Raw genomic sequence first — 23627 nt, forward strand, 5'->3', positions numbered from 1 at the left:
AATCATTAGGTTTTGTACACCTGAAACTAATAATAAAAAAGTCAATCGCTTTAAGTGCTATTAAAGTTGCACCCCAAGTGCAAGGGCATTGATAGCTTTTTTCGTCAGCAGTGGTCTTGAACAATAACAAGATGGAGGTCGTCATCAGAGCATCAGATATTTCAGCACATTTCTGAGAGTCAGAAGCCACCTGTCCAGCACAAATCTGAAAATGAAGAAGGGCACGGGAACCGGGTGTGCCCTTTCGCCCTTAGCACCAGAGTACAAGACTCCCTGGATGGGGAGAAGCCCTCCCTAACTCGACAGTTCGTGACAGTTCAGAGCATGTGTCCTGTTCCCCCACTGTTCCCAAAACATAGTAGGGGCTAACTAAGTATCAGCTGAACGAATAAACAGGAAAGGCCAGACTCTATCGGCATGGGGTCCCCCCTTAGAACCGCGAAGCGCACAGGTAAACACATCTAGGCAGAACTTCGACCCCGAGGCCGGAAATGGGTGTTTAAGGACGAGCGTTCACTTACCGGACGCTGGGACGAAAGTCTTCCGGTCACCGTTCCAGTCTGATTCCAGGTGGAGGAAATGCAGCCCTGCGTTCGTTCAAGAGAAGCAGCTGAAGCTCCGGCGGGGCTATGAAGTCAGGATCCTGCCAGACCCTAGTTCTCTTCACCCACAGGCCCCAAACTCCCGACGTCCGTGGGTGTTAGAACAGACGTGTGATGGGGAGGGGGGCGCAGATCTCCCCTAAGCCACGACACTGCATGGGACGTGTGGGTCTTTGTGTCACTTTAAAATCCTGTGCGTGGGGACAGGGGTCGGATGGGGGGTCGGATGGGGGCTCAGCGTGGACTCGGGGCGGGCTGTGCCTCCGAGACAGGGGCTTGGGGCCTCAGACAAGACACAGGGCCTGTCTGCAGGCTCCTCCCGTAGGAAGTGAACAAGCTCTCCCTCCAGAGACTGCAGCGAAAAGACACAGTGATGATGTATGAGCACGAGGTCAGAGCTGCCTCAGACGCCAGGTCCTGAGGTAAAAGGGCGCCTTCTATAAAGAGGGCTGAGTAAGAGCAAAAGCCTGGGTCGTAGTTTCAAGAATACTGCATTATTTCGTCATTAACTAAAATGTAAAGGACTCCTACATCTATCTGAACTCATGGGTGAACCGTACTCCAAACACTTTTTAGCTTCCGTTACCTTTTTCATGCAAGCGAGTAGTCCGTCTACAAAGGTCGACTTGATCTTGTGAACCTAAATCACAAAGACAAAAGTAGTCATTTTCTTTGTTATAAGTGTTTAAATAGGAACAAGCATCAAAGCCATGCTTCATAGAGAGCTAGGCATGTACCACTGATGTCACCTCAGATGACTCCAGCAGGCCCTGAAGGCACCTCATGTGGTACCCAGAATTAAATAACAATGACACAGAGAAAAGTGTCACCCTACCCCTTTTTAAATGAATTTTTTATTCTGGAATAATCCTTTTACAGAAAAGTTGCAAAGAGAAGTGGAGCGCTCCGGATACCTGTTCCCCAGTGTCACCTCTGGGGCCCCTTTAGTCCTCTTTCAATCCTTCTGTTACTTGAAGGAACAAGGTCAGTGGCTACCATTATGCTCTCTAACAGCTGCCCAGCCCGGCAAAGGCAGCAGGGCTCAGGTTCAGGAAATAAGAGGCCGATGGTATGAGCGACAGGAGAAGATGCACACAACAGGGAGAATGTAAGTAGCTGAGGAGGGGAAAGCGGACGTGCCAGGCCATCAGCAGCTGTTAACACAAGGTGGTAAAGCACAGCTGCGGAGCAATTTCACCAGGGGAAGGGTGGGGGCTCTTCAGAGGGGCTTCTGAACTTGGTCTGGAGGACGCCTACATCACACTGAAGTCACACCAGGCACTTCCTTCAGAATTTTCATTAGTTCTCTTCCGCTGGTGACGTCGGGCAGAAGCAGGCAGGGCTAACACAAGGCCAGTGAGAACCGACTGTGACCCTTCAGAGCGTCAGGGCTGCTCCAGTGATCAATGGTTTCCATTAACAGAGCAGGTGCCACATGCTCCCCCTTCATCCCCAACCTACGAAAACAATGAGCTTACCTGCCTATATTCCAAAATTATCTTGGGTAATGGATGAAGGTCCTTCAGAGTGTTTAACTAAAAAATGAGAATAAATATCACCAATGTAATTCCTTCATTTCACTTTAACATTTCAAACACTTATTTTCATCTGGAGAAAGTTCTAATAAGACAATGGTTTACCTTGAACACATTTTCCAAAATGCAGGTTCGTAATAAACTCAGTTTATCGAGTGTCTTAAGCTTCATCCCTTACAAAATCCTTGTTGTCCTCATGGGAGCTAGAAGCACTTCACATGAGCTTAGAAATAAGATTCCCCTTGAGGTTTAGATTAGTGAAATCTAAGTCCAGGGAGTATAAAATGCCAGGTGGGAGAGTAAACAGGGAAAAGCCTAAAACATGTAACTCGATAGTTTAGAAACACCCAACACTTGAATGACAACTATCTGGGCACAAAGTCAGGGGGAAACACTGGGGCCTGATGTGAGATTTTAAAACTGACTTCAGAGTCAAAACATGCAGCAAAGTACAAGATCATAAGAACACCGTTTATTAAATTATCACAAAATGAACCCACGTGGGTACTTCGCCCAGATGGAACATTCCAGGCTCCCCAGCAGACCCCTGCCCCTCCCCCAGAGGTAACCACCACCTTGACCTCCACTGTGGAGGCCCCTTTTAGCAGTTTGTGAACTTTGCATCAGTTCGACAGGGCAGTTCCTCCTTGTGTGGCTTCTTTTGTGCAACATTACGGTTTTAAGGTTCATCCACGTTGTGTGAAACTGTTTTATTTACTTGGATGCTGCATGCAGTTGTTTGAACGCAGGCCAATTATTTACCCATCCACCATCGATGGCTATGTGGGTTGCTTCCCCAGGAGGGCTATTCTGGAGCGTGCTGCTGTGACCGTCCTGGCACACAGATTCTGGTTAACATATGTCTACACTAGTGAATACGGACACACAGAGGACTGAGATTGCTGGGTCACCGGCAGCATGCACACCAGCCAGTGCCACGAAGTGAGTGGGCCATGTCCCTGCGAGCAGCACATGGCAGGAAGCCCAGCTGCTCCACACCTCTGAGAACGCACGCCATTTTAGGCCTTCATTTAGCCGTTCTGGTAAATGGATGTGATGCCTCACTGTACTTTCAACATGTATTTGCCCAGTGACTGGTCAAGTTGGACAGAATTCAAATATTTGTTGACTAATTGTATATCTTCCTACATTAACCTCCTATTCATGTCTTTTGCCCATTTAAAAAACTGTCTTTTTCTTCTTGATTTGCAGGAATTCATTAGTCTGGACAGGGTTTTCTTGAGTCAGTTATATTTACTGCAAATATCTTCTACCCATCTGTGGCTTGTTTTTTACTTGTTCAAATGGTATCTTTTCATAAACAGATTCTTAATTTTATTGTTGTCCAATTTATCAATCTCTTTCTTTATGGTTGATGCATTTTGTATCCTGAGAAAGTTTTCTACCTCAAGGTCTTGAAGATATTCTCTTATGGTATTTTCTACAATCTCTATTGTTTTGCCTTTTATATGTAGACATACAATTCATTTGGAATTTATTTCTGTAAACGGTGTAAAGTAGGGGTCGTGCTGGCCCCTTGTCATTCACGTAACCAGCCCACTCACTGGTGGCTTTGCAGTGCTAGCCCACTCAGAGGTCATGAGTTTCATACACACATATGGGGGCTGCTTGTGGATTCGCTCTCCTGGTGTCTTGGTCTGTTTGTTAATCCTTGAACTGACACTACCTTGAGCTGGTTAATTAATTCGCAGTAATTTCTATTGCTTTATGACTAGTCTTGCGATCCAGTAGACTAAGTACTCCAATAGTGCTTTATTTCCCCAAATTCTCTCGGTTCTTCTTAGTTTTTTGCATTTCCATATAAATTAGGGAATCAGCTTGCCAATTTCTACAAAAAAACTCCTGCTAGTGTTCTAATTAGGATCATTTTGAATCTATAAATCAACTTGGAGGAGAACTGATGACATAATTTTAATGTAATATTATGAACCACAGAATTGTATCACTCTGTTTGAATAAAGCCTGAGGCAGAGTTCTGGCCAGATATATAAACAAACAGGAGAGGCAACATTGGTGTCCTCAGAGCAGGCACTGCCCAGGGGGTGGGGGTGGAGTGGGGGGGAATCCTGACTCATACAACCAGAGCAGCCGTTTTTCTTAGAAAAAGTTATTCCTAGGGGGAAGAAAGTGCATGAAAATACTGAGCCAAGAAAACTGCTTAAGATAACTAACCCTCCTTATCCTGATACCTTACTCACAAAATAACTTCTGATCACAATCTCCCTGTCTATCTCGAATGGAGCTGCCTGAGAACACTTGAAAAGAATTAAGTGTGTGAGCTCAGAAAAGCTCTGGCACAAGCCTACCAGCCTTGGTTAACAATTAGGGGCAGTGTGCCCCAGCTGCCTGCTGCCCCACGAGCTTCAAACACTCCTCGGCTGACTCCTGGCATGGCCCTCCTCTCTCTGTGGCCACTCTGCAGCCTCTCGTTGGCACCGCCTCCTTCTCTGGCTTCTAAGTGGCAGTTTCTGAGTTCAGTTCTGTGGTTATCAGCGCTGGCTGCGTATTAGAATCAGCTGGGAGCTTAAAAAACATGCCGGAGACTGGCCGCCCAGCCCACAGTCTGCCTCCGTGGGTCAGTGGTGGGCTTGGGCATGAGAGTCTTTCCGAAGCTCCTGCCAGGGTAGAGGACGGCCACCTCAGGCGACTTTAATAAAAGCTGACTGACCAGGTCCAGGAGTGTATCCCAGCATAAGACTTCTCACAGACCCAATGTTTGTGTGACATCTGTGTCCACGTCTCATGAACACTTCTTCTTAACACGTCCAAGGTGGAACCCTTGACTCCCCCACACACTAAACTGTTCCTCTCCCGGTTTCCCAAGTGGTGGCCATCTCTATCTGTTCAGGCACAGAACTCAGACACCAGGAATCACCCATATCAGACTTTCGTTCACACTCACAGAAGTTCCCTTATGTTCTAAAAATGCTCTGAAAATCATCTGCCTTGCCCCATCTTCACTGCCATCACTTGGGCTACTGAGACATTGGTCCCCACATACAGTGCCAGTCTATTAGTGTGCCGCCTGCATACCACAGACATACCTCAGCCAGCTACCAGACATAACACACCTGTGAGGATGGCCAGACTCCAGGACACCAACCCCACTACACGCTGGCGAGGACGTGGAGCGGCAGGCACCCTCCTCATGCTGGTGGGAGCGCAGATGGCACAGCCGCTCTGGAAGGCAGCTGGGTGGCTTCTCACAAAACTCAACACACTCTACCCTTCGATCCAGCAATCGGGCTCCTTGGTATTTACCCAGAGGAGCTGAAGCCCCACGTCCACGCAAAACCCTGCACACAGCTGTTTACATCAGCCCCATCCAGAATGGCCACGCCTTGGAAGTAACCAAGATGTCCTCCTCCAGTGGGTGACGGATAAACAACTGTGGTCCATCCAGACAATAGACTATTACTCAGCACTAAAAACGAATGAGCTGTCCAGCCATGAAAACACACGGAGGAACCTTAAATCCATGTCACTAAGCGACAGAGCCAATCTGAAAAGGCTACATACTGTGTGAGTCCAGTGACATGACACTCTGGAAAAGGCAAAACTGTGGAGACAGTAAAGAGATCAGTGGTGGCTGGGGGTGGGGGGTGGAGGGTGAACAGGGGAAGCAGAGGGGGTTAGGGCAGTGACACCCCTCTGTGTGATGCCGTAATGGTGGGTATGTGTCATTACACCGTCCAAACCCACAGAATGCACACCCCTGTGTGACGCCGTGATGGTGGACACGTGTCATTACACCGTCCAAACCCACAGAATGCACACCCTCTGTGTGACGCCGTGATGGTGGACACGTGTCATTACACCGTCCAAACCCACAGAATGCACACCCTCTGTGTGACGCCGTGATGGTGGACACGTGTCATTACACCGTCCAAACCCACAGAATGCACACCCTCTGTGTGACGCCGTGATGGTGGACACGTGTCATTACACCGTCCAAACCCACAGAATGCACACCCCTGTGTGACGCCGTGATGGTGGACACGTGTCATTACACCGTCCAAACCCACAGAATGCACACCCTCTGGGTGACGCCGTGATGGTGGACACGTGTCATTACACCGTCCAAACCCACAGAATGCACACCACCGAGTGAGCCCTGATGCAAAGAAGGACTCTGGGGGGTGGGGGTGATGGATGACGTGTCAATGCAGGTTCATGGGCTGTAACAAAGGTACCATCCGGTGGGGGAGGCTGTGCGCGTGTGTGGGAGACACGGTATATGAGACTTCTCTGCACCTTCGCTCAATTTTGCTGTGACCCTAAAACTGCTCTAAACATAAAGTACTAAAACCATACCTAAGATCGCAGTTGCACCCCTACTTGAACGGTTCCAGGGTCCCCATTTCACCTAAAGTCTACAGCCGTCTCCATGGGAGGGGGAGCAAGGAGGGTGAAGGGAAGTGGAGAGGAGTCTTCATTTTGAATTTAGAGCCATGTGCTTGCGCTGCCCAGGAAAAGTTCACCTTCTTTGCACGCACAGAACAGTGTGACTCGTTCAGTTAAATAAGACAGTAAGGCTAACGTGATTTACATCAATCACGTCTTTGTGAAAAAAGATGAAGGTCACTGTGTGGATCTGTCGACCAGAAAGCAATCAACACCGGGAGATAGTTTTCCTTTCTGACAAGTGGGGCTGTCTCGAAGCGCTAAGGAGCAGCCAAGGGGAGGCCAACACTGCCAGCCATGAGGACGGAGACCACATCAGCCGGGACCCAGCTCGGGAGCGCCTTCCCAGGTACCACCACTGCTGCAAGCCCGGGCACACGCCGCACTGGCCAGGAGGGTGTTGCGATCCACAGCAGGGTCTCTTCTGCCGGGTCCTGCTCCCTGCAGTCCTGGGCTCCATGAACAAACAACAGACATCCGTTCAGCCCACCCGGTGCAGCTCTGGGCGTCTGGTTCTGGGATGCAGTGAACAAGTCAGACGAGTCAAAGTTCTGTGCAGCGTACACCCTCGTGGAGTCAGCGAGTCACTAAGGTAACTTTAGGTAATGGCAAGTCGTGTGCAAAAAATAAATCAGGGAGAAGTAATGGGTTGAGACTGGGGCCTTACTGTTGTCTCTCTGACCAGAGGATGTATTTCTGAAAGCAATACTTAAGCTGACAATCAGAAGTCAGCCTTGCAAAATCTGTGGGGGTTTTTAAACATGCATTCCTCTCAAGAGAAGGGGAGCTAGAATGTTCCAAAACGAATGTGGGGAGAGAAGACTAATGACCTTTCCCATTTCCAGTGTCTTGTGGGGACAAGAAACAGAACGGTTGTGACTGGATTGTCAAGAATTTGGTTTTCAGAGCAAAGTTCCACTGAATTGCTCTTGGTAGGACATCAAGCTAGTTGGTCGTTTCGGGGAAACGACCTTCTTCTTGGTTCATGACTCGGAGGGCAGCCTCGGGTGGGAGCACGATCAAAGAGAACTGCTTCTGGTGGGTGCAGCCGGCATGTCTGGCCACAGGAAGCCCTGGGGGTCTGAGCGTCGACTCACACGTGGCGTGGACATGCTAGTGTTTTAAAGAAAGGGGACCATTCTGAAACCTTACCACGGCTTCAGACGTGGACGGGCATCTCTGCAGCCCCACTGTGGGAAGGGCCGCCCTCGGGCTCAGCAGGTGCAGCTTCAGTTTGCCAAAAAGGACCTGCAACAGAAGAATTACACACGATGAGGCTCCGGAAATGACAGAGACTGGACAGAGGGAAAGACACACAGACGCATGTTACGAAAGCTTCAATTCTGAGTCAGCACTTTTCTTGGCCTTACAGTCCTTACAGTGTGAGAGGACAGGGACAACTTACATACTTTTCAGATAATCAACATAAAGTACAGTGGGACCTCGGTTTTTGAACGTCTCCATTGACGAACATTTCGGTTCACGAACGCCGTAAATTTTATGGATCTATGGTATCATTAGATAGTAAAATTCATGTTAAATTTGCAGTTTTAGGGGTTGATTTATAGGTCTGGAATGGATTAATCCATTTTGCATTACTTTCTGTGGGGAAACCATGCCTGGGTTTTCGAATGTTTCAGAACTCGGTCTTCCGTAACGGATTACTTTAGAAAAGTAAGGTACCACTGTATTTATAAATTCAGAATTAATCTCCTGTTAGCCCCTGAATAAGAAGCACATTTTATAAAAGAACACAAACTTAGCTTTACCTCTCGAAGCTGACTACTGCTTGTTATAAGAAATTGCTCTCCTGCAGCAAAATGGGCTTTCTGCTCCAGCTCCTTGAGACGAGACTGCGAATGTGATAAACACAACCTCACCAACAATTTTCACAATTTAAGATGATTTCATTTGTTCATTAAATAATTCCCAACAAAAGCTCTTATAAGAATAAAAAGTAACCTATAGGGAGCATTTGAGATCTTGCTTCTCAGTTTGGCTCAAATAAACTTACAAAAATTCTCTCTAAGTAAAAAAAGTAACCTATAATTTACCAAAATGGACATTAAATAATGCATTTTTCAACTCATGGTAGAATACCTAGGCTCGTCGGATCACTCTCCCCTAAAACTAAGGAAGCAAGCTGAAAGAAGCAAAAATAGTAAATAATCGCCAAAATGAGGGAGGGAAAGAATGAATGCTCCAGCAATCTTATGACTAGAAAGGGCATCCAGCATCACACTATAGACGCTGAAGCATCTTACGTATCCCGGGCAGACGAGTTAGGACCACACTGCACGGTGGCCACACTGAGGACGATGTAGGGCCTTCCCTGCCGACAGCCAGCAGCTGCCAGGGGAACAAGGACACTGCTCTGAACAATGACACCAACCCAGCCAGGCCACCGGGCTGAGGGATGCAAGGCAAGGATGGTCCAGGTGGAAAAACCAAGCACACCTGTGCGACAGCTGATCAAGACAGTGCTGGGCAGAGCAGGGCAGCAGGAGGGGCCGGATGTACACACCCTCGCCCCTCACCATTCTGGTCAGAAGAAAAGAAGAAGGCCGGGGCTTTATTATTATTTTTATTTTTCAATGATAGTTGACATTCCATATTATATTAGTTTCAGGCATACAGCACAGTGGTTAGACATTTATATGACGTATGAAGTGATGCCTCTGATAAGTCTAGTCCCCACCTAGAAGGCCAGGACTTAAAAAATAATAATTATAAAAGAAAAAAGAGCAGAGTCTGAATGAACCAACTCTGGTTAAACACTGCCTGTGTCTGAGTTCTGCTCTTTATCAGACAAGATCTGCCTTGGGCCTGAAATTCTGCAAGAAGTTTAAAAATAGGGGCCAAAGAAACTCAGAGCAGGACAAATATAATACAAAAAAGTAGTATCTGGGCAAAAAGAAGAACCCAGAAACAATTGCCTCCATTAAAGTATGCCAAAACTCTGTAGTTAAAGAAACAAATGCTATTACTAAAAAGAAAAATAAGGAACAAAGCATTAAAAGACAGATAATGGACCCCTTCAGGGATAAGTCTACCTTAAGAAACGAAACTTCAGTAACCAATTCTCTCACAGAATTGAGAGAACGCAAGCTTCTGGTTGAAACGGCACAGTAAACTCAGACATTACTGCATTCCTTCTGTTTAAGTGCACAGCAGCAATGGATAAGCATAAACAGAGGAAACCAAAAGACGGTTTCCAACAAAACCAAACACGAGCATCTCTTCAGAGCACAAACAGATGAGAAGTACAAAGCAGTGCGCAGAGCTGAGGCCAAGGCCCAGCTGGGCTCCAGGGCCCGCGCCTGGCTGCAGGCCTCATCAGGCCATGAATCAGGGACAGAAAGTGCTCCTGCACGAGAGGCAGCTGTAGGGGTCCCCACTGCCACAGCAACCCCTCCCAAACAGCACCCTTGCATTTGTTCACATTTCTGGTGAGGCTCAGCTAAGTGCTTGTGCGGCCGCAGGGCCTCAAGGGCAGAGGCTTGGACATCTATCACTGGATTTTCCCCAAATATTTAGCCCATATAAAACATTGTGTTAACTGGCTTTTTCTTACTGACAGGAGTTCTCTAGTCTACATATTAGCCCTTTGTCATAAGCATTAAAAACACAATAAAAATCCAGCAGTTTTTAAAAAGTAGGTCACAGAATTTTATACGGAAATGTAAAGAACCTAGAATAGTTACTACCACGTGGAAGAACAAAGATGGAAGACATACCATCGCAGATCATACAGCTACGTCAGGAAGTACTAGCAGCATAGACAAATAAATCAGTGCAACAGAACGGAGTCCAGAAGAGATTCACACACATACACTGACCTGAGTTCTGACAACGGTACTACAGCCATCCCCCACTTATGCCAGGGGATAAGACCCCCAGTAAATGCCTGAAACCGCAGAGAACCGAACGCTGTATGTACACGTATGCTATGGTTTTTCCTATACATACATCATACATACCTATGATAAAGTTTAAGTTATAAATTAGGCACAGTAAGAAATTAACAACAATAACTAATAATAAAGCAGAACAATTATAATATACTGCAATAAAAGTTATGTGACCGTGGTCTCTCTCTCTCTCTCTCTCTTTCATGATACCCTGTTGTACTGTACTCACCTTTTCACTTAAGGGAAGCATCTTATGGCTGCTCTTTGGCACATCTGAATTGCCAGCATCACTACTCTTGTGGTTTGGGGCCAAATTCAGTAAAATCAGGGTGACTTGAACACAAGTGCTATGATAATGTGACAGTCGGTCTGATAACGGAGGCGACTACTAAGTGACTAACGGGCAGGTCTACAGCAGGAGATGACAGACAAAGGGGTGATTCATGTCCCAGGGGGACGGAGTGGGACAGCAAGAGATTTCATCACAATACTCTGAACTATGTGTAATTTAAAACTGATGAGTTGTTTATTTCTGGAATTTTCCATTTCATATTTTCAAACCATGATTAACCTCAGGTAACTGACACCGGAGAAAGCAAAACTGGAGAAGGGTCTGCTGTACTGTAATTCAGTGACGGGGACAATGATACTTTTAATAAACAATGCTGAAATAAATGGAAATCCATTTGGGAAAAAAATCTTAACTGTGCTTTGTACCATATAGAAAAATTGATTTGAAACAGATGATGGGCGTATATCATTAAAATAATTCAGCTTATAGAAGAAAACACAGGAGAATATCTTTACTAGAAGGCAAAGAGTTCTTGGCACACAAAAAACCTTATACATTTAAAAAATGGTTCATTGGACTTCATTAAAATGAAGATTCTGTTCATCAAAAGACACGGCTATTAAGAGAGTGAAAAGACCAGCCATAGACTCAGACTGGTCAGACAGTAAGTCATTTAGGCTCTATGGGCCACATATGGTCTCTGTCACACATTCTTCTCTATTTTTATTTGTTTTTTAAAAAAATTGCAAAAAGCATTCTTAAGTTTCAGGCCATATGAAAATAGGGGACACGATGGATTTGGCCCACAGACCATTGTTTGCCAACCCCAAACTGGGAGAAAGGACTTTCTATATATATGTATATATATATGTATATGTATGTACATACACAAAGGACTCACATACAGAAGATGTGAAGAACTACACATCAACAAGAAAAGGTCAGTTAACATTAACTTTAAAATGGCAAAGTCTTTGAAAAATTGGATCACAAAAGAGTGCAAGTTCTGCCAATTAAGTTCGCGAACTTGATGCAATGAGGTTGCTAAACATTTTTGATATCAAAGGGATTATTCATTATGAATTTGTACCAACTGGACAAACAGTTAACCAAGTTTACTATATGGAAGTGCTGAAAAGGCTGCGTGAAAAAGTTAGACGACCTGAACTTTTCGCCAACAATTCATGGCTCTTGCATCACGACAATGCACCAGCTCACACGGCACTGTCTATGAGGGAATTTTTAGGAAGTAAACAAATAACTGTATTGGGACACCCTCCCTACTCACCTGATCTGGCCCCCAATGACTTCTTTCTCTACCCAAAGAAAAAGGAAATATTGAAAGGAAGACATTTTGATGACATTCAGGACATCAAGGGTAATACAATGACAGTTCTGATGGCCCTTCCAGAAAAAGAGTTCCAAAATTGCTTTGAAGTGTGGACTAGGTGCTGGTGTCGGTGCATAGCTTCCCAAGGGGAGTCCTTCAAAGGTGACAGTAGTGATATTCAGCAATGAGGTATGTAGCACTTTTTCTAGGATGAGTTCGTGAACTTAATTGTAAGACCTCGTATATCCAAAATACCATCAAGCATATGAAAAGGTGCTTAATATTATTACTCATCAGGGAAATGCAAGTTAAATCCACAATGAGATATAACTACAGACTCAACAGAAAGGCTAAAGTGAAAAAGACTGACAGTAAGTACTGTGTTGTGAAGATATTGCAAATGGGACTGGAAAATACTACCACCAATTCAAAGAGGCATTAGGAAGTACTTACTATAAGTAAACATTTACATACCCTGTGACCCAGAAATTCTACTTCTGGTTATTGCTGAAGGGGCAGGAGCCCTCGTATCCAACACAGGTTATGCAAATGAGTATACACCACTGCTACGATCACAGTGCCCAGCAGTGGTACAGGATGTAAAGAAATTATGGTACATTTGTACAATGGATGCTGTACCTGTTTTGCTAGAATGCACTTCTGCTACACTCAACCAAATGGGTGAATCCCACAGACAGAATGTGCACAAAAGGAGCCAGAACCAAAGAGCCCACGCTGTGTGGGTCCATTTACATGAAGATCAAAATCACTGAGGACAGGGTCATATTAATTGCCATCTGTGGGGGTACAGAGTGGGAGGGAACAGGAAGGAGCCTTCTGGTAGCCGGAAATATTCTGTATCTTAATCTGGGTGTAGGTTACATGGGTGTGTACATATGTAAAAATACATAAAGCTGTACACTTCAGATCTGCACCAAGGGGATACTGGGAATATGAAAGAGCAGGCAGCACCTGGGATGTGAGCATCTGTCTCCCCACCTGGACAACAATCGGGGCAGAATCTGTCTGGGGTAGTTCTTTTGCATCTCTGGAGTCTGCTGAAGGCTTTCAACTTCCAGGGGAAGACTTCCCCGGCGGTTAATTTGGAGTTAAGTTGCAGTTAATTCTGGTCAGTTTCAGCTAAACAGCAGCTACCCACCCCCTCCCCAGCCGCGGGGCAGGCAGCTGTGCACGTGTTCCTGGAGCAGCCTACATGCCGCTTGCAGGAGCCCAGGGGGGCAAAGAGGGCCTTGTCCTCCAAATTATCAGTGAGCTGATCAGTTATTGCTGCTTCTAATAACAGGTGCAGACAAACAGGTAGGGAGCCATTGCTGTTGCACCTTCCCACTTGTTTCAAGCCCCACCCCTTCCTGCTGAAGTGGCTGCCAGGAGCTTTAAAGGGCCAGTGCCCTTTTTTTTTTTTTTACCTCCACTCATATTGCACTTTTTCTCCTCTCAAGAAGGAACCAGATATTAAAGACAAGGACATTGAAAAACAACTGCACATACAAGGAAATAGAAAGTGTATGCCCTGGGAACATCTCAGAAAAGACCTCAGAAGACCTTAAATTTACAATTCACATTGTTCTCAACACAGAGACCACCTACAGTAAGCATAAACCCCAAAATAATAAAAATAACACACAAAAAGAGCAAACCCTCAGGGAAAGGGAGAATCTGATTTCCAGAGATATGACATTATTAGATTCAAACGTCCAGTGTTCAACAAAAAAATACACAAAGAAACAGAAAAATATGTCATATTCAAAGGAAAAAAATCAACAGAAACTGTCCCTGAAAAAGACCTGATGGAAGACCTACTAGACAAAGACTTTAAAACAACCATCTTAAAGACGCTCAAAGAACTAAAGGAAGATGGAGAGAAAATAAAGAAAATAATGTGAGAACAAAATGGAAATATCAATAAAGAGACACAGTACCTAAAAGAAAACCAAAAAGAAATTCTAGAGCTGAAAAGTACAATAACTGAAATAAAGTATTCCTTAGAGAGATTCAAAGGCAGATTTGGGCAGGTAGAAGAAAGAATCAGTGAACTCTAAGAAAGAACAATGGAAATTACTCAAGCTGAGGAACAGAAAAAAACCCCACAACCAAACAATTGAAGAAAAATAAACAGAGCCTAAAGGACCTATGGGACAGCATCAAGTGGACCAGTATGCACTGTAGGAACCCCAGAAGGGGAAGAGAGAAGGAAAGGGGCAGCAAAAATATTTGAAGATACAATGGCTGAAAACTGCTCAAATTTGTTGAAAGACATGAATATAAACATCCAAGATGCTCAAAAATCTTCAAGTAAGATGAACTCAAGGAGATCAACACTAAGACACCTTATAATCAAATTTTAGTAAAGCAAAGACAAAGAGAGAATCTTGAAAGTAGCAAGAGAGAAGTGTCATCACATACAAGGGCTCCTCAATAAGATTATAAGTAAAATTGTCATCAAAAACTTTAGAGGTCAGAATACAGTGGACAGATACATTCGAAGTGCAAAAAGGAAAAAGAAATTGTCAACCAAGGCTGCTTATCTGGCAAAACTATCCTTCAAGAGTGAGAGAGAAATTAAGACATTCCCAGATAAACAAAAGCTGAGGGAGATGTGACCAATGCCCTGGAAGAAATGCTCAAGGGAGTCCTGCAGGTTGAAATGAAAGGACACTAGACAGTAATTCAAAGCTGTATGAAGAAACAAAGACCTCCATAGAAATAAACACATGGGCAATTTTAAGAGCTAGTATTATTGTAACAATTGTTTGTAACTGCACTTTTTGTTTTCTACATAATTTAAGAAAAAAATAATTATGCGTGTAAAAATTAGCATCACTGTAACTTTAGTTTGTAACTCCAATCCTGTTTTGTACATAATTTAAGAGACTAATGCATTTAAAAAGTGATTATTTTATGTTTTGGGGCACACAATGTATAAAGATGTAATTTTGTGACAACAACTGAAAGGGGTGGGGACAGAGCTGTAAAGGAGCAGGGTTTCTGGATGTTATTGAAGTTAAGCTGGCATAAATTCAAATTATAGTGTTATAACATTATGATGTTAACTGTCATCCCCATGGTAACAACAACAAAAAAACAGCTATAGCTATACACAAAAGGAAATGAAAAAAAAATTCAAACATTTTACTACAAAAAAAATCAATACAAAAAAACCCACAAAACAAGAGACAGGAAATGAGAAACAAAAAAGCTATAAGGCATATAGACAACAAATAGCACAATGACAGATGTAAGTCCCTCCTTATCAGTAATCACTTAAATTTAAGTGGATTAACCTCTACAATCAAAAGACAAATAGGCAGAGGCTGGCCCGGTAGCTCAGGCAGTTAGAGCTCCATGCTCTTAACTCCAAAGGTTGTGGGTTCGATTCCCACATGGGCCAGTGGGCTCTCAACCATAAGGTTGCCAGTTCAATTCCTTGAGTCCCGCAAGGGATGGTGGGCTCTGCCCCCTGCAACTAAGATTGAACATGGCACCTTGAGCTGAGCTGCCTCCCAGATGGCTCAGTTGGTTGGAGCGTGTCCTCTCAACCACAAGGTTGCCGGTTCAACTCCCGCAAGGGATGGTGGGCTGCGTCCCCTGCAACTAGCAACGGCAACTGGACCTGGAGCTGAGCTGCACCCTCCACAACTAAGACTGAAAGGACAACAACTTGAAGCTGAATGGCACCCTCCACAACTAAGATTGAAAGGACAACAACTTGGAAAAAAAGTCCTGGAAGTACACACTGTTCCCCAATAAAGTCCTGTTCCCCTTCCCCAATAAAATCTAAAAAAGACAAATAGACAGAATGGATAAAAACATATGATCCAACTACATGCTGTCTATAAGAGACTCACTTTAAATCCAAAGACACAAACAGATTAAAAGTGAAAGGATGTAAAAAGATATTGCACGCAAACAGTAACCAAAACAGAGCAAGGGTTGTTATATTAATATCAGACAAAACAGACTTTAAATAAAAAATAGTTCCAAGAGACAAAAGATGACATAAATTTGATATAGCAAGATGATATAACAATTATAAATATTTACACACCTAATGACAGACCATCAAAATATATGAAGAAAAACTAACAGAATTGAAAAAATAGACCGTTATACAATAATAGTTGGAGATTTGAATACTCTATTCAAAATAATGTACAGAAAAACCAAACAGGATATAAGTAAACACATCATGTGTTTTCATCCATTCTGACAATCTAGCTTTTGATTGTAGAGTTTAATCCATTTAAATTTAAGTAAGGAAACAGAGGACTTAAACAGTGATCAATGAACCAGCCCTAACCGACACAAACAGAACACTTTACCCAACAACAACAGCATACACATTCTTCTCAAGTGCACATGAAACATTTTCCAGGATAGACCACATGTTAGGCCACAAATAAAGTCTCAAGAGATTTTTAAAACACAGATATTATACAAAGTATCTTTTCTAATCACAACAGGATGAAATTATAAATCAATAACAAAAGGAAAACTGGAAAATTTACAGTTGTGGTAATTAAAACAACACACTTTTCAATAACAAAAGGATCAAAGAAGAAATCAAAATGTAATTTAGAAATTACTTAAGAGATGAATGAAAACGAAAACACAACATTCCAAAACTTATGGGACACAGTGAAAGCAGTGCAAAGGGGGAAATTTATAGCTATAAACATTTATGTTAAAAAAAATGAGAAAGATCTGGAATCAATAACCTAACTTTACAACTTAAGGAATGAGAAAAAGAACAGACTAAACCCAAAGTTAGCAGAAGGAAATAATAAAGATTATAGCAGAGATAAACAAATAGAATACAGAAAAATGGTAGAGAAAAATCAATGAAAACAAAAGGTGGTTCTTCAAAAAGATCAACAAAATCAGCAAACTGTTAGGTAGATAAACTAAGGGGGAAAAATGAGAAGACTCAAATTACTAAAATCAGAAGTGACAGTGAAGACATTACTATCAATTCTACAGAAATAAAAAAGGATTTTAAGAGAGTACTAGGAAAAATTGTACACCAACAAACTGGATAGCCTAGATGAAATGGACAAATTTCTAGAATTACAAAACCTACCAAGATTAAATCTTAATAGTCTTATAACTAGTAAGGAAATTGAATCAATAATAAAAAATCTCCCAACACAGAAAATCCCTGTACCCAATGGCTTTGCTGGTGAATTCTACCAAACATTTAAAGAAGGACTAATAGCAATCTTCTCCAACTTTTCCAAAAAGTTGGAAAGGAGGGATCACTTCTCAACTCACTTTATGAGTCCAACATTACCCTGACACTAAAGCCAGAAAAAAAAAAAACTACAAGAAAAGAAAACCACAGATTGAATCACTTATGAACATTGATGCAAAAATCCTCAATGAAATACTAGCAAACAGAATTCAGCAGTAAATTTAAAGGATTATATACCATGACCAAGTGGGATTTATCCCTGGAATGCAAGGATGCTTCAACATATGAAAATTGACCATGTAATATTCCACATCAACAGAATGGAGGGGAGGAGAAAACACAAAATCATCTCAATTGATGCAGAAAAGCATTCGATGATAACCAATACCCTTTCATGATAAAAGCACAAAAGAAACTACGAATAGAAAGAAACTACATCAACGTAATCAAAGTTATAAATAAAAAACCCACAGCACACATCATACTCAATGGTGAAAGACTCAAAAGCATTTCTTCTAAGATCAGACTGCCTGCTTTCACCACTTCTATTCAAGATGGTACTGGCAGTTCAAGCCAGAGAAGCTAGGCAAGAAAAAAAATACAAGGCATCCAAATGGGAAAGGAGGAAGTTAAATTATCTCTGTTTGCAGATGATATGATCTTATATGTAGAAAATGCTGAAGATTTTACACACACACACACACACACACACAAAATCAATCAAACAAACAAAAAAACCTGTTAGAACTTTTGTAACTCACTGAAGCAGCAGGATAGAACATCAACACACAAAAAAATTGTTGCATTTCTACCCATGAACAATCCTAAAAGGAAATTACAAAAACAATTCCATTCACAATACCATCAAAAAGAATAAAATACAGGCATATCTGAGAGATACTGTGGGTTTGGTTCCAGACAACTCCAATAAAATGAATATTGCAATAAAGCAAGTCACATAAAGTTTTTTGGTTTCCCAGTGCATATAAAAGTTATGCTTAAACTGTATTGTAATCTATTGAGTGCACAATAGTCTTATGTCTAAAGAAACAATGTATATACCTTAACTTAAAAACACTTTATTGCACCTGAAACTAGTAAAAAAAAAAATGTTAAAAAAAAACCCCCCAAAACACTTTGTTGATTAAAAATGCTAACCATCCTCTGAACCTTCAGGAAGTCGGAATCTTTCTGCTGTTGGAGGCTCTTGGCACGATGATGATGGCTGGTGACTGAGCAGGGTGGTAGTTGCTGAAGGTTGGGGTGACTGTGGCAGTTTCTCAAAATAAGACAACAATGAAGTTTGCTGCATTGATTTCTCTGTAGCACGTGATGCTGTTTGATAGCATTTTACCCAGAGCAGAATTTCTTTCAAAACTGGAGTCAATCTTCTAAAACCCTGCCACTGCTTATCAACTAAGTTTATGTAATATTCTAAATCCTTTGTTGTCATTTCAATAATCTTCATAGCATCCTCACCAGCAGTAGCTTCCATCTCAAGAAACCACTTTCTTTGCTCATCCATCAGAAGCAACTGTTCATCCATTAAAGTTTATCCTGAGATTGCAGCAATTCAGTCACATCTTCAGGCTCCACTTACAATTCTAGTTCCCTTGCTATTTCCACCACATCTGCAGTTACTTCCTCCACTAAAGTCTTGAACTCCTCAGTCATCCATGAAGGTTGGAATCAACTTCTTCCCAACTCTTGTTAATGTTGATATTTTGACCTCTTTCCATAAATCACGAATGTTCTTAATGGCACCTATAATGGTGAATCCTTTCTAGAAGGTTTTTAATTTAGGAGGTCTGATCACAAAATATGGTGAATGTTTAAATAAGAAAAATTTATTACAGCAGAAGACACATCGCCATTAATTCCCGCAAAACACCCCCCCTCACTTCCAACACACTTATGCTATCATTCTTGCCACTTTCTGAAGCAGTTCCGGAAGTCCTCTTTTGTGAATGTCTTTAGTTGCGCTGTCGTGGCTGCCTCAACGTCCTGAATCAATTTGACTTTGGGGAAGAGACAGAAGTTGCACAGTGCCAGGTCCGGTGATTAAGGTGGATGAGGACACACTATAATGATTTTATTTGATAGAAATTGCTGTACCAGAAGTGACATGTGACATGGAATGTTGTCATGATGGAGGATGATTTACGGCACACTTTAAAACACACCTTCTCTCAACCGTAGCTCACACCTGACTGACTTTTCACACACTGTTACTAAGGTTCGACATGCCACATCTGTATTGAAGGTCCCAGCCTTTCCGTTGGATGGCACTCGGCAGCAGCACTCACCGTATTTTGTGATCACACCTCATACTTTGCCCAGATCCATCAGAGGAATCACTACCTACAGCAGCTACAGACTTATGAAATAATAATCTTCAATAATAAGATTTGGAAATTGAAATTACTCCTTGATTCCATGGGTTTCAGGATGGGTATTGTCTTAGCAGACATGAAAACAACATTAATCTCCATCAGAGCTCTTGGGTGACCAGATGCATCGTCAGTGAGCAGTCATATTTTGAAAGGCATTATTTTTTCTGAGAAGTGGGTCTCAACAGTGGACTTAAAATATTCAGTAAACCATGTTGTAAACAGATATGCTGTCATCCAGGCTTTGTTGCTCCATGTACAGAGCACAGGCAGAGTGGATTTAGCATAATTCCTAAGGGCCCTGGGATTTTCAGAATGGTAACTGAGCACTGGCTTCAACTTAAAGTCACCAGCTGCATTAGCCCATAAAAAGAACCTGTCCTTTGAAGCTCTGAAGCCAGCTTCAACTCTCTTCTCTAGCTATGAAGGTCTAGATGGCATCTTCTTCCATATAAGGCTGTTTTAGCTACATTGAAAATCTGTTATTTAGTGCAGCCACCTTCATGAATTATCTTAACTAGATCTTCTGGATAACTTGCCGCAGCTTCTACCTCAGCACTTGTTGCTTCACCTTCACTTTGTTATGGAGACGGCTTCTCTCCTTAAACCTCACGAACCAACCTCTGCCAGCTTTCCTTCTGCAGCCTCCGCACCCCTCAGCCTTCAGAGAGCTGAAGCGAGTTAGGGCCTTGCTCTGGATGAGGCTCTGGCTTAAGGGCACATGGTGGCTGGTTTGCTCTTCTATCCGGGCCACTGAAACTTTCTCCATATCAACAATAAGGCTGTTTCACTTTGTTTTCATTGGTGTGTTCACTGGAGTAGCACTTTTAATTTCCTCCAACAACTTTTCCTTTGCATTCATAATTTGGCTAACTATTTGATGCAAGAGGCCTAGCTTTTGGTCTGTCTCGGCTTTCCATAAGCCTTCCTCACTAAACCATTTCTAGCTTTTGATTTAAAGTGAGACACACGCTACTCTTCATTTGAACATTCAGAGGCCACTGTAAGGTTATTAATTGGCCTAATTTCAATACTGTTGTGTCTTAGAGACCAGGAAGGCCCGAGGAGAGGGAGAGAGACATGGGAGTGGCCGGTCGGTGGAGCAGTCAGAACACACACAACATTTATTAAGGTTGCTGTCTTATATGGGCACAGTTCCTGGCACCCCAAAACAATTACAATAGTAACATCATCATCACTGATTACAGATCACCATGATAAACATAACAATGAAAAAGCGTGAAACATTGCAAGAATTACACAGAGACATGAAGTGAGTAAATGCTACTGGAAAACTGGCATTGACAGCCTTGTTCGAGGCAGGGTTGCCACAAACCTTCAATTTGTAAAAAATGCAGTATCTGTGAAGCGCAATAAAAAGCAATAAAACACGGTGTGTCTGTACTTAGGCGTTAACTCAACCAAAGAGATGAAAGACTAGTATAATGACCAGTATAGAACACTGCTGGAAGAAATGTAAAGTGACGTAAATAAATGGAAACATAGCTCATGTTTTTGGACTGGAAGACTTAATACATGAAGGTGTCAGTACTACTCAAAGTGATCTGCAGATTCAATGCAATCCCTATCCAAATCCCAAAGACATTGTTTTCAGAAATAGAAAAATCCATCTTAAAATTCATATGGAATCTCAAGGGACACCAAGTAGCCCGAACAACCTTGAAAAAGAACAAAACTGGAGGACTCACACTTTTGATTTCAAAACCTACTGCAAAGCTACAGTAACCCAAACAGTGTGGTACTGACAGGAAGACAGATATACAGACCACGGGAATAGAACAGTGAGCCCCAAAATAAACCCTTGTGTATATGGTCAGATGATTTTCGACAAGGGTGCCAAGGCCATTCAATGAGGAAAAGAGTCTTTTCTCTAAATGGTGCTGGGAAAATTGGATATTCAAGTGTGAAACAATGCAGTTGGGCCCTTACCTAATACCTTCTGCAAAAATGAACTCAAAATGGGCCATTTACTCAAAATACTAAATGTAAAACCTAAAACTATAAAACCCTTGGAAGTAAACACAGGACAAAATTTTCATGACATTGGCTTTGGCAATTATTTCTTGGATATGACACCAAAGGCACAGATAACAAAAGGAAAAATAAAAAAGCTGGACTGCATGAAAATATAAAAATTTGGTGCAACAGAAGACACTATCAACAGAGTAAAAAGGCAACCCACAAAATGGGAGAAAATATTTGCACATCACATATCTGATAAAGGATTACTATCCAGAATACACAGAGAATTAAAACTCAACAAGACACAAACAACTAAAATTAAAAAAAAGGGGGGGGGGCAAAATTGAATAGACATTTTCCTAAAGAAGGTGGCCAATAATGACATGAAAAGATTGTCGACATCACTAATCGATAGTGAAATGCAAATCAAAACTATAAGGAGATACCATCTCACATCCATTACAATGGCTACTATAAAAAAAAAAAAAAACCCAAACCCAGAAAAAAGTACTCGCAAGGATGTGGAGAAATTGGAACCCTTGTACACTGTTGGTGGGAATGGTACAAAATGGTACAGTCACTACAGAAAACAGTATGGTGGTTCCTCAAAAAATTAAAAACATAATTACCATAAGATCTAGCTTTTCACTTCTGGGTATATATTTAAAAAACTGAAAGCAGGATCTCAAAGAGATATTTGTACACCCATTTTCACAGCGGCATGATTCACAAGAGCTAAACCGTGGAAGGAACCCAAGTTGCTGGCATCCAACGACAGAAAAAAGGATAAGCAAAATGTGATCCATCCATACAATGGAGTATTTATTCAGCCTCAAAAAGGAAGGAAATCCTGCCATAGGCTATACCATGGATGAACCCTGAGGACATTACGCTCAGTGAAATAAACCTGTCACAAAAAGACAAAATGTATGATTCTACTTATATGAGGAACTTAAGAGTAGTCAGAATCATAGAGACAGAAAGTAGAATCGTGGTTGCCAGGGGCTCTGGGGAACCCCTACTGAAGGATGGGGGGAATGAGGAGTTATTGTCTAACGGGTAGAGAGTTTCAGTTTTACAAGATAAAAACAATTATGGGGATGGATGGTGTTGACGGCTGCACACCACGTGAACGTATTAATACCTAATACCACCAAACGGTGTGGTTAGAAATGTTAAGATGGTAAATTTTATATTAAGTGGCTTTTTTTTTTAATTAATAAGATTTGCATCATTCACTGTACGTAATTTCATTCTTAATTAAAAAGTGCACGAAAAGAAAAAATCAGTTCCGGGTGGATTGTAAACCTAAATACAAGGGCTAATGAAAATAGCTTTCAAATATAACACATGAGAATACTTTGTGAGCTTGAAGTAAGGAAAGATTTCTTAAACAGATGCAAAAAGCACTAATCAGAAAAAAAAAAGACTGGTAAATTGTACTACATTAAAAATTAAGAACTTGTGTTCACTATGATAAGAATAAAAACAGTGAGACAGAGACAGAAGGTATATGTGCCAGACTTATAACCAGAGTAAGTCGAGATGTCCTATAAATCTGTTAGAGACAAAATCCTTAATATAAAAATGGGTAAAAAGCGTGAGCAGGTCCTTTACCAGAGAGAAACTCCTGATAACCAGTGATGACATGAGAAGCTATTCAATGTCGTCGGTAATCAGGAAAATAGAAAACAAAGCCATACGAGCCACCACCAATTACGTCCTCACCAAAGTGGCTGCGGTTAAAAGTCTGATGGACCTGTGGGTGAGGCTGTGACACAACAGGACCTGCGTGCAGTGCTGGCAGGTGCCACTTTGGAAAGCAATCCGCTGAGCAAGACCCTGCCCGTGCCCACCCCCCATTCCCCAGAGCAGCGTGTGCTCAGGCCCTGCAGACACGCACCGGGGTGCAGCCCCAGGAGCCTATCCGCAGTGGGACAGAGTCGTGAG

At 42.4% G+C, this 23627-nt stretch overlaps 1 protein-coding gene across 1 annotated transcript in view; it reads right to left on the bottom strand.

Moving 5' to 3' along the window:
• HAUS3 (HAUS augmin like complex subunit 3) overlaps positions 1–23627 on the bottom strand; it is a 141624-nt gene that overhangs the window by 68799 nt on the left and 49198 nt on the right. Inside the window, exons 12-16 of the mRNA XM_074320283.1 lie at positions 8332–8415; positions 7715–7810; positions 2081–2137; positions 1189–1242; positions 522–587 (exon numbers count right to left, since the gene is read on the bottom strand). Coding sequence (XP_074176384.1) covers positions 522–587; positions 1189–1242; positions 2081–2137; positions 7715–7810; positions 8332–8415 — 357 coding nt within the window. The remainder of the gene's footprint in view (positions 1–521; positions 588–1188; positions 1243–2080; positions 2138–7714; positions 7811–8331; positions 8416–23627) is intronic.

This window comes from Rhinolophus sinicus, linkage group LG02 (assembly GCF_036562045.2).
Source record: "Rhinolophus sinicus isolate RSC01 linkage group LG02, ASM3656204v1, whole genome shotgun sequence".
Lineage (NCBI taxonomy): Eukaryota > Metazoa > Chordata > Mammalia > Chiroptera > Rhinolophidae > Rhinolophus > Rhinolophus sinicus.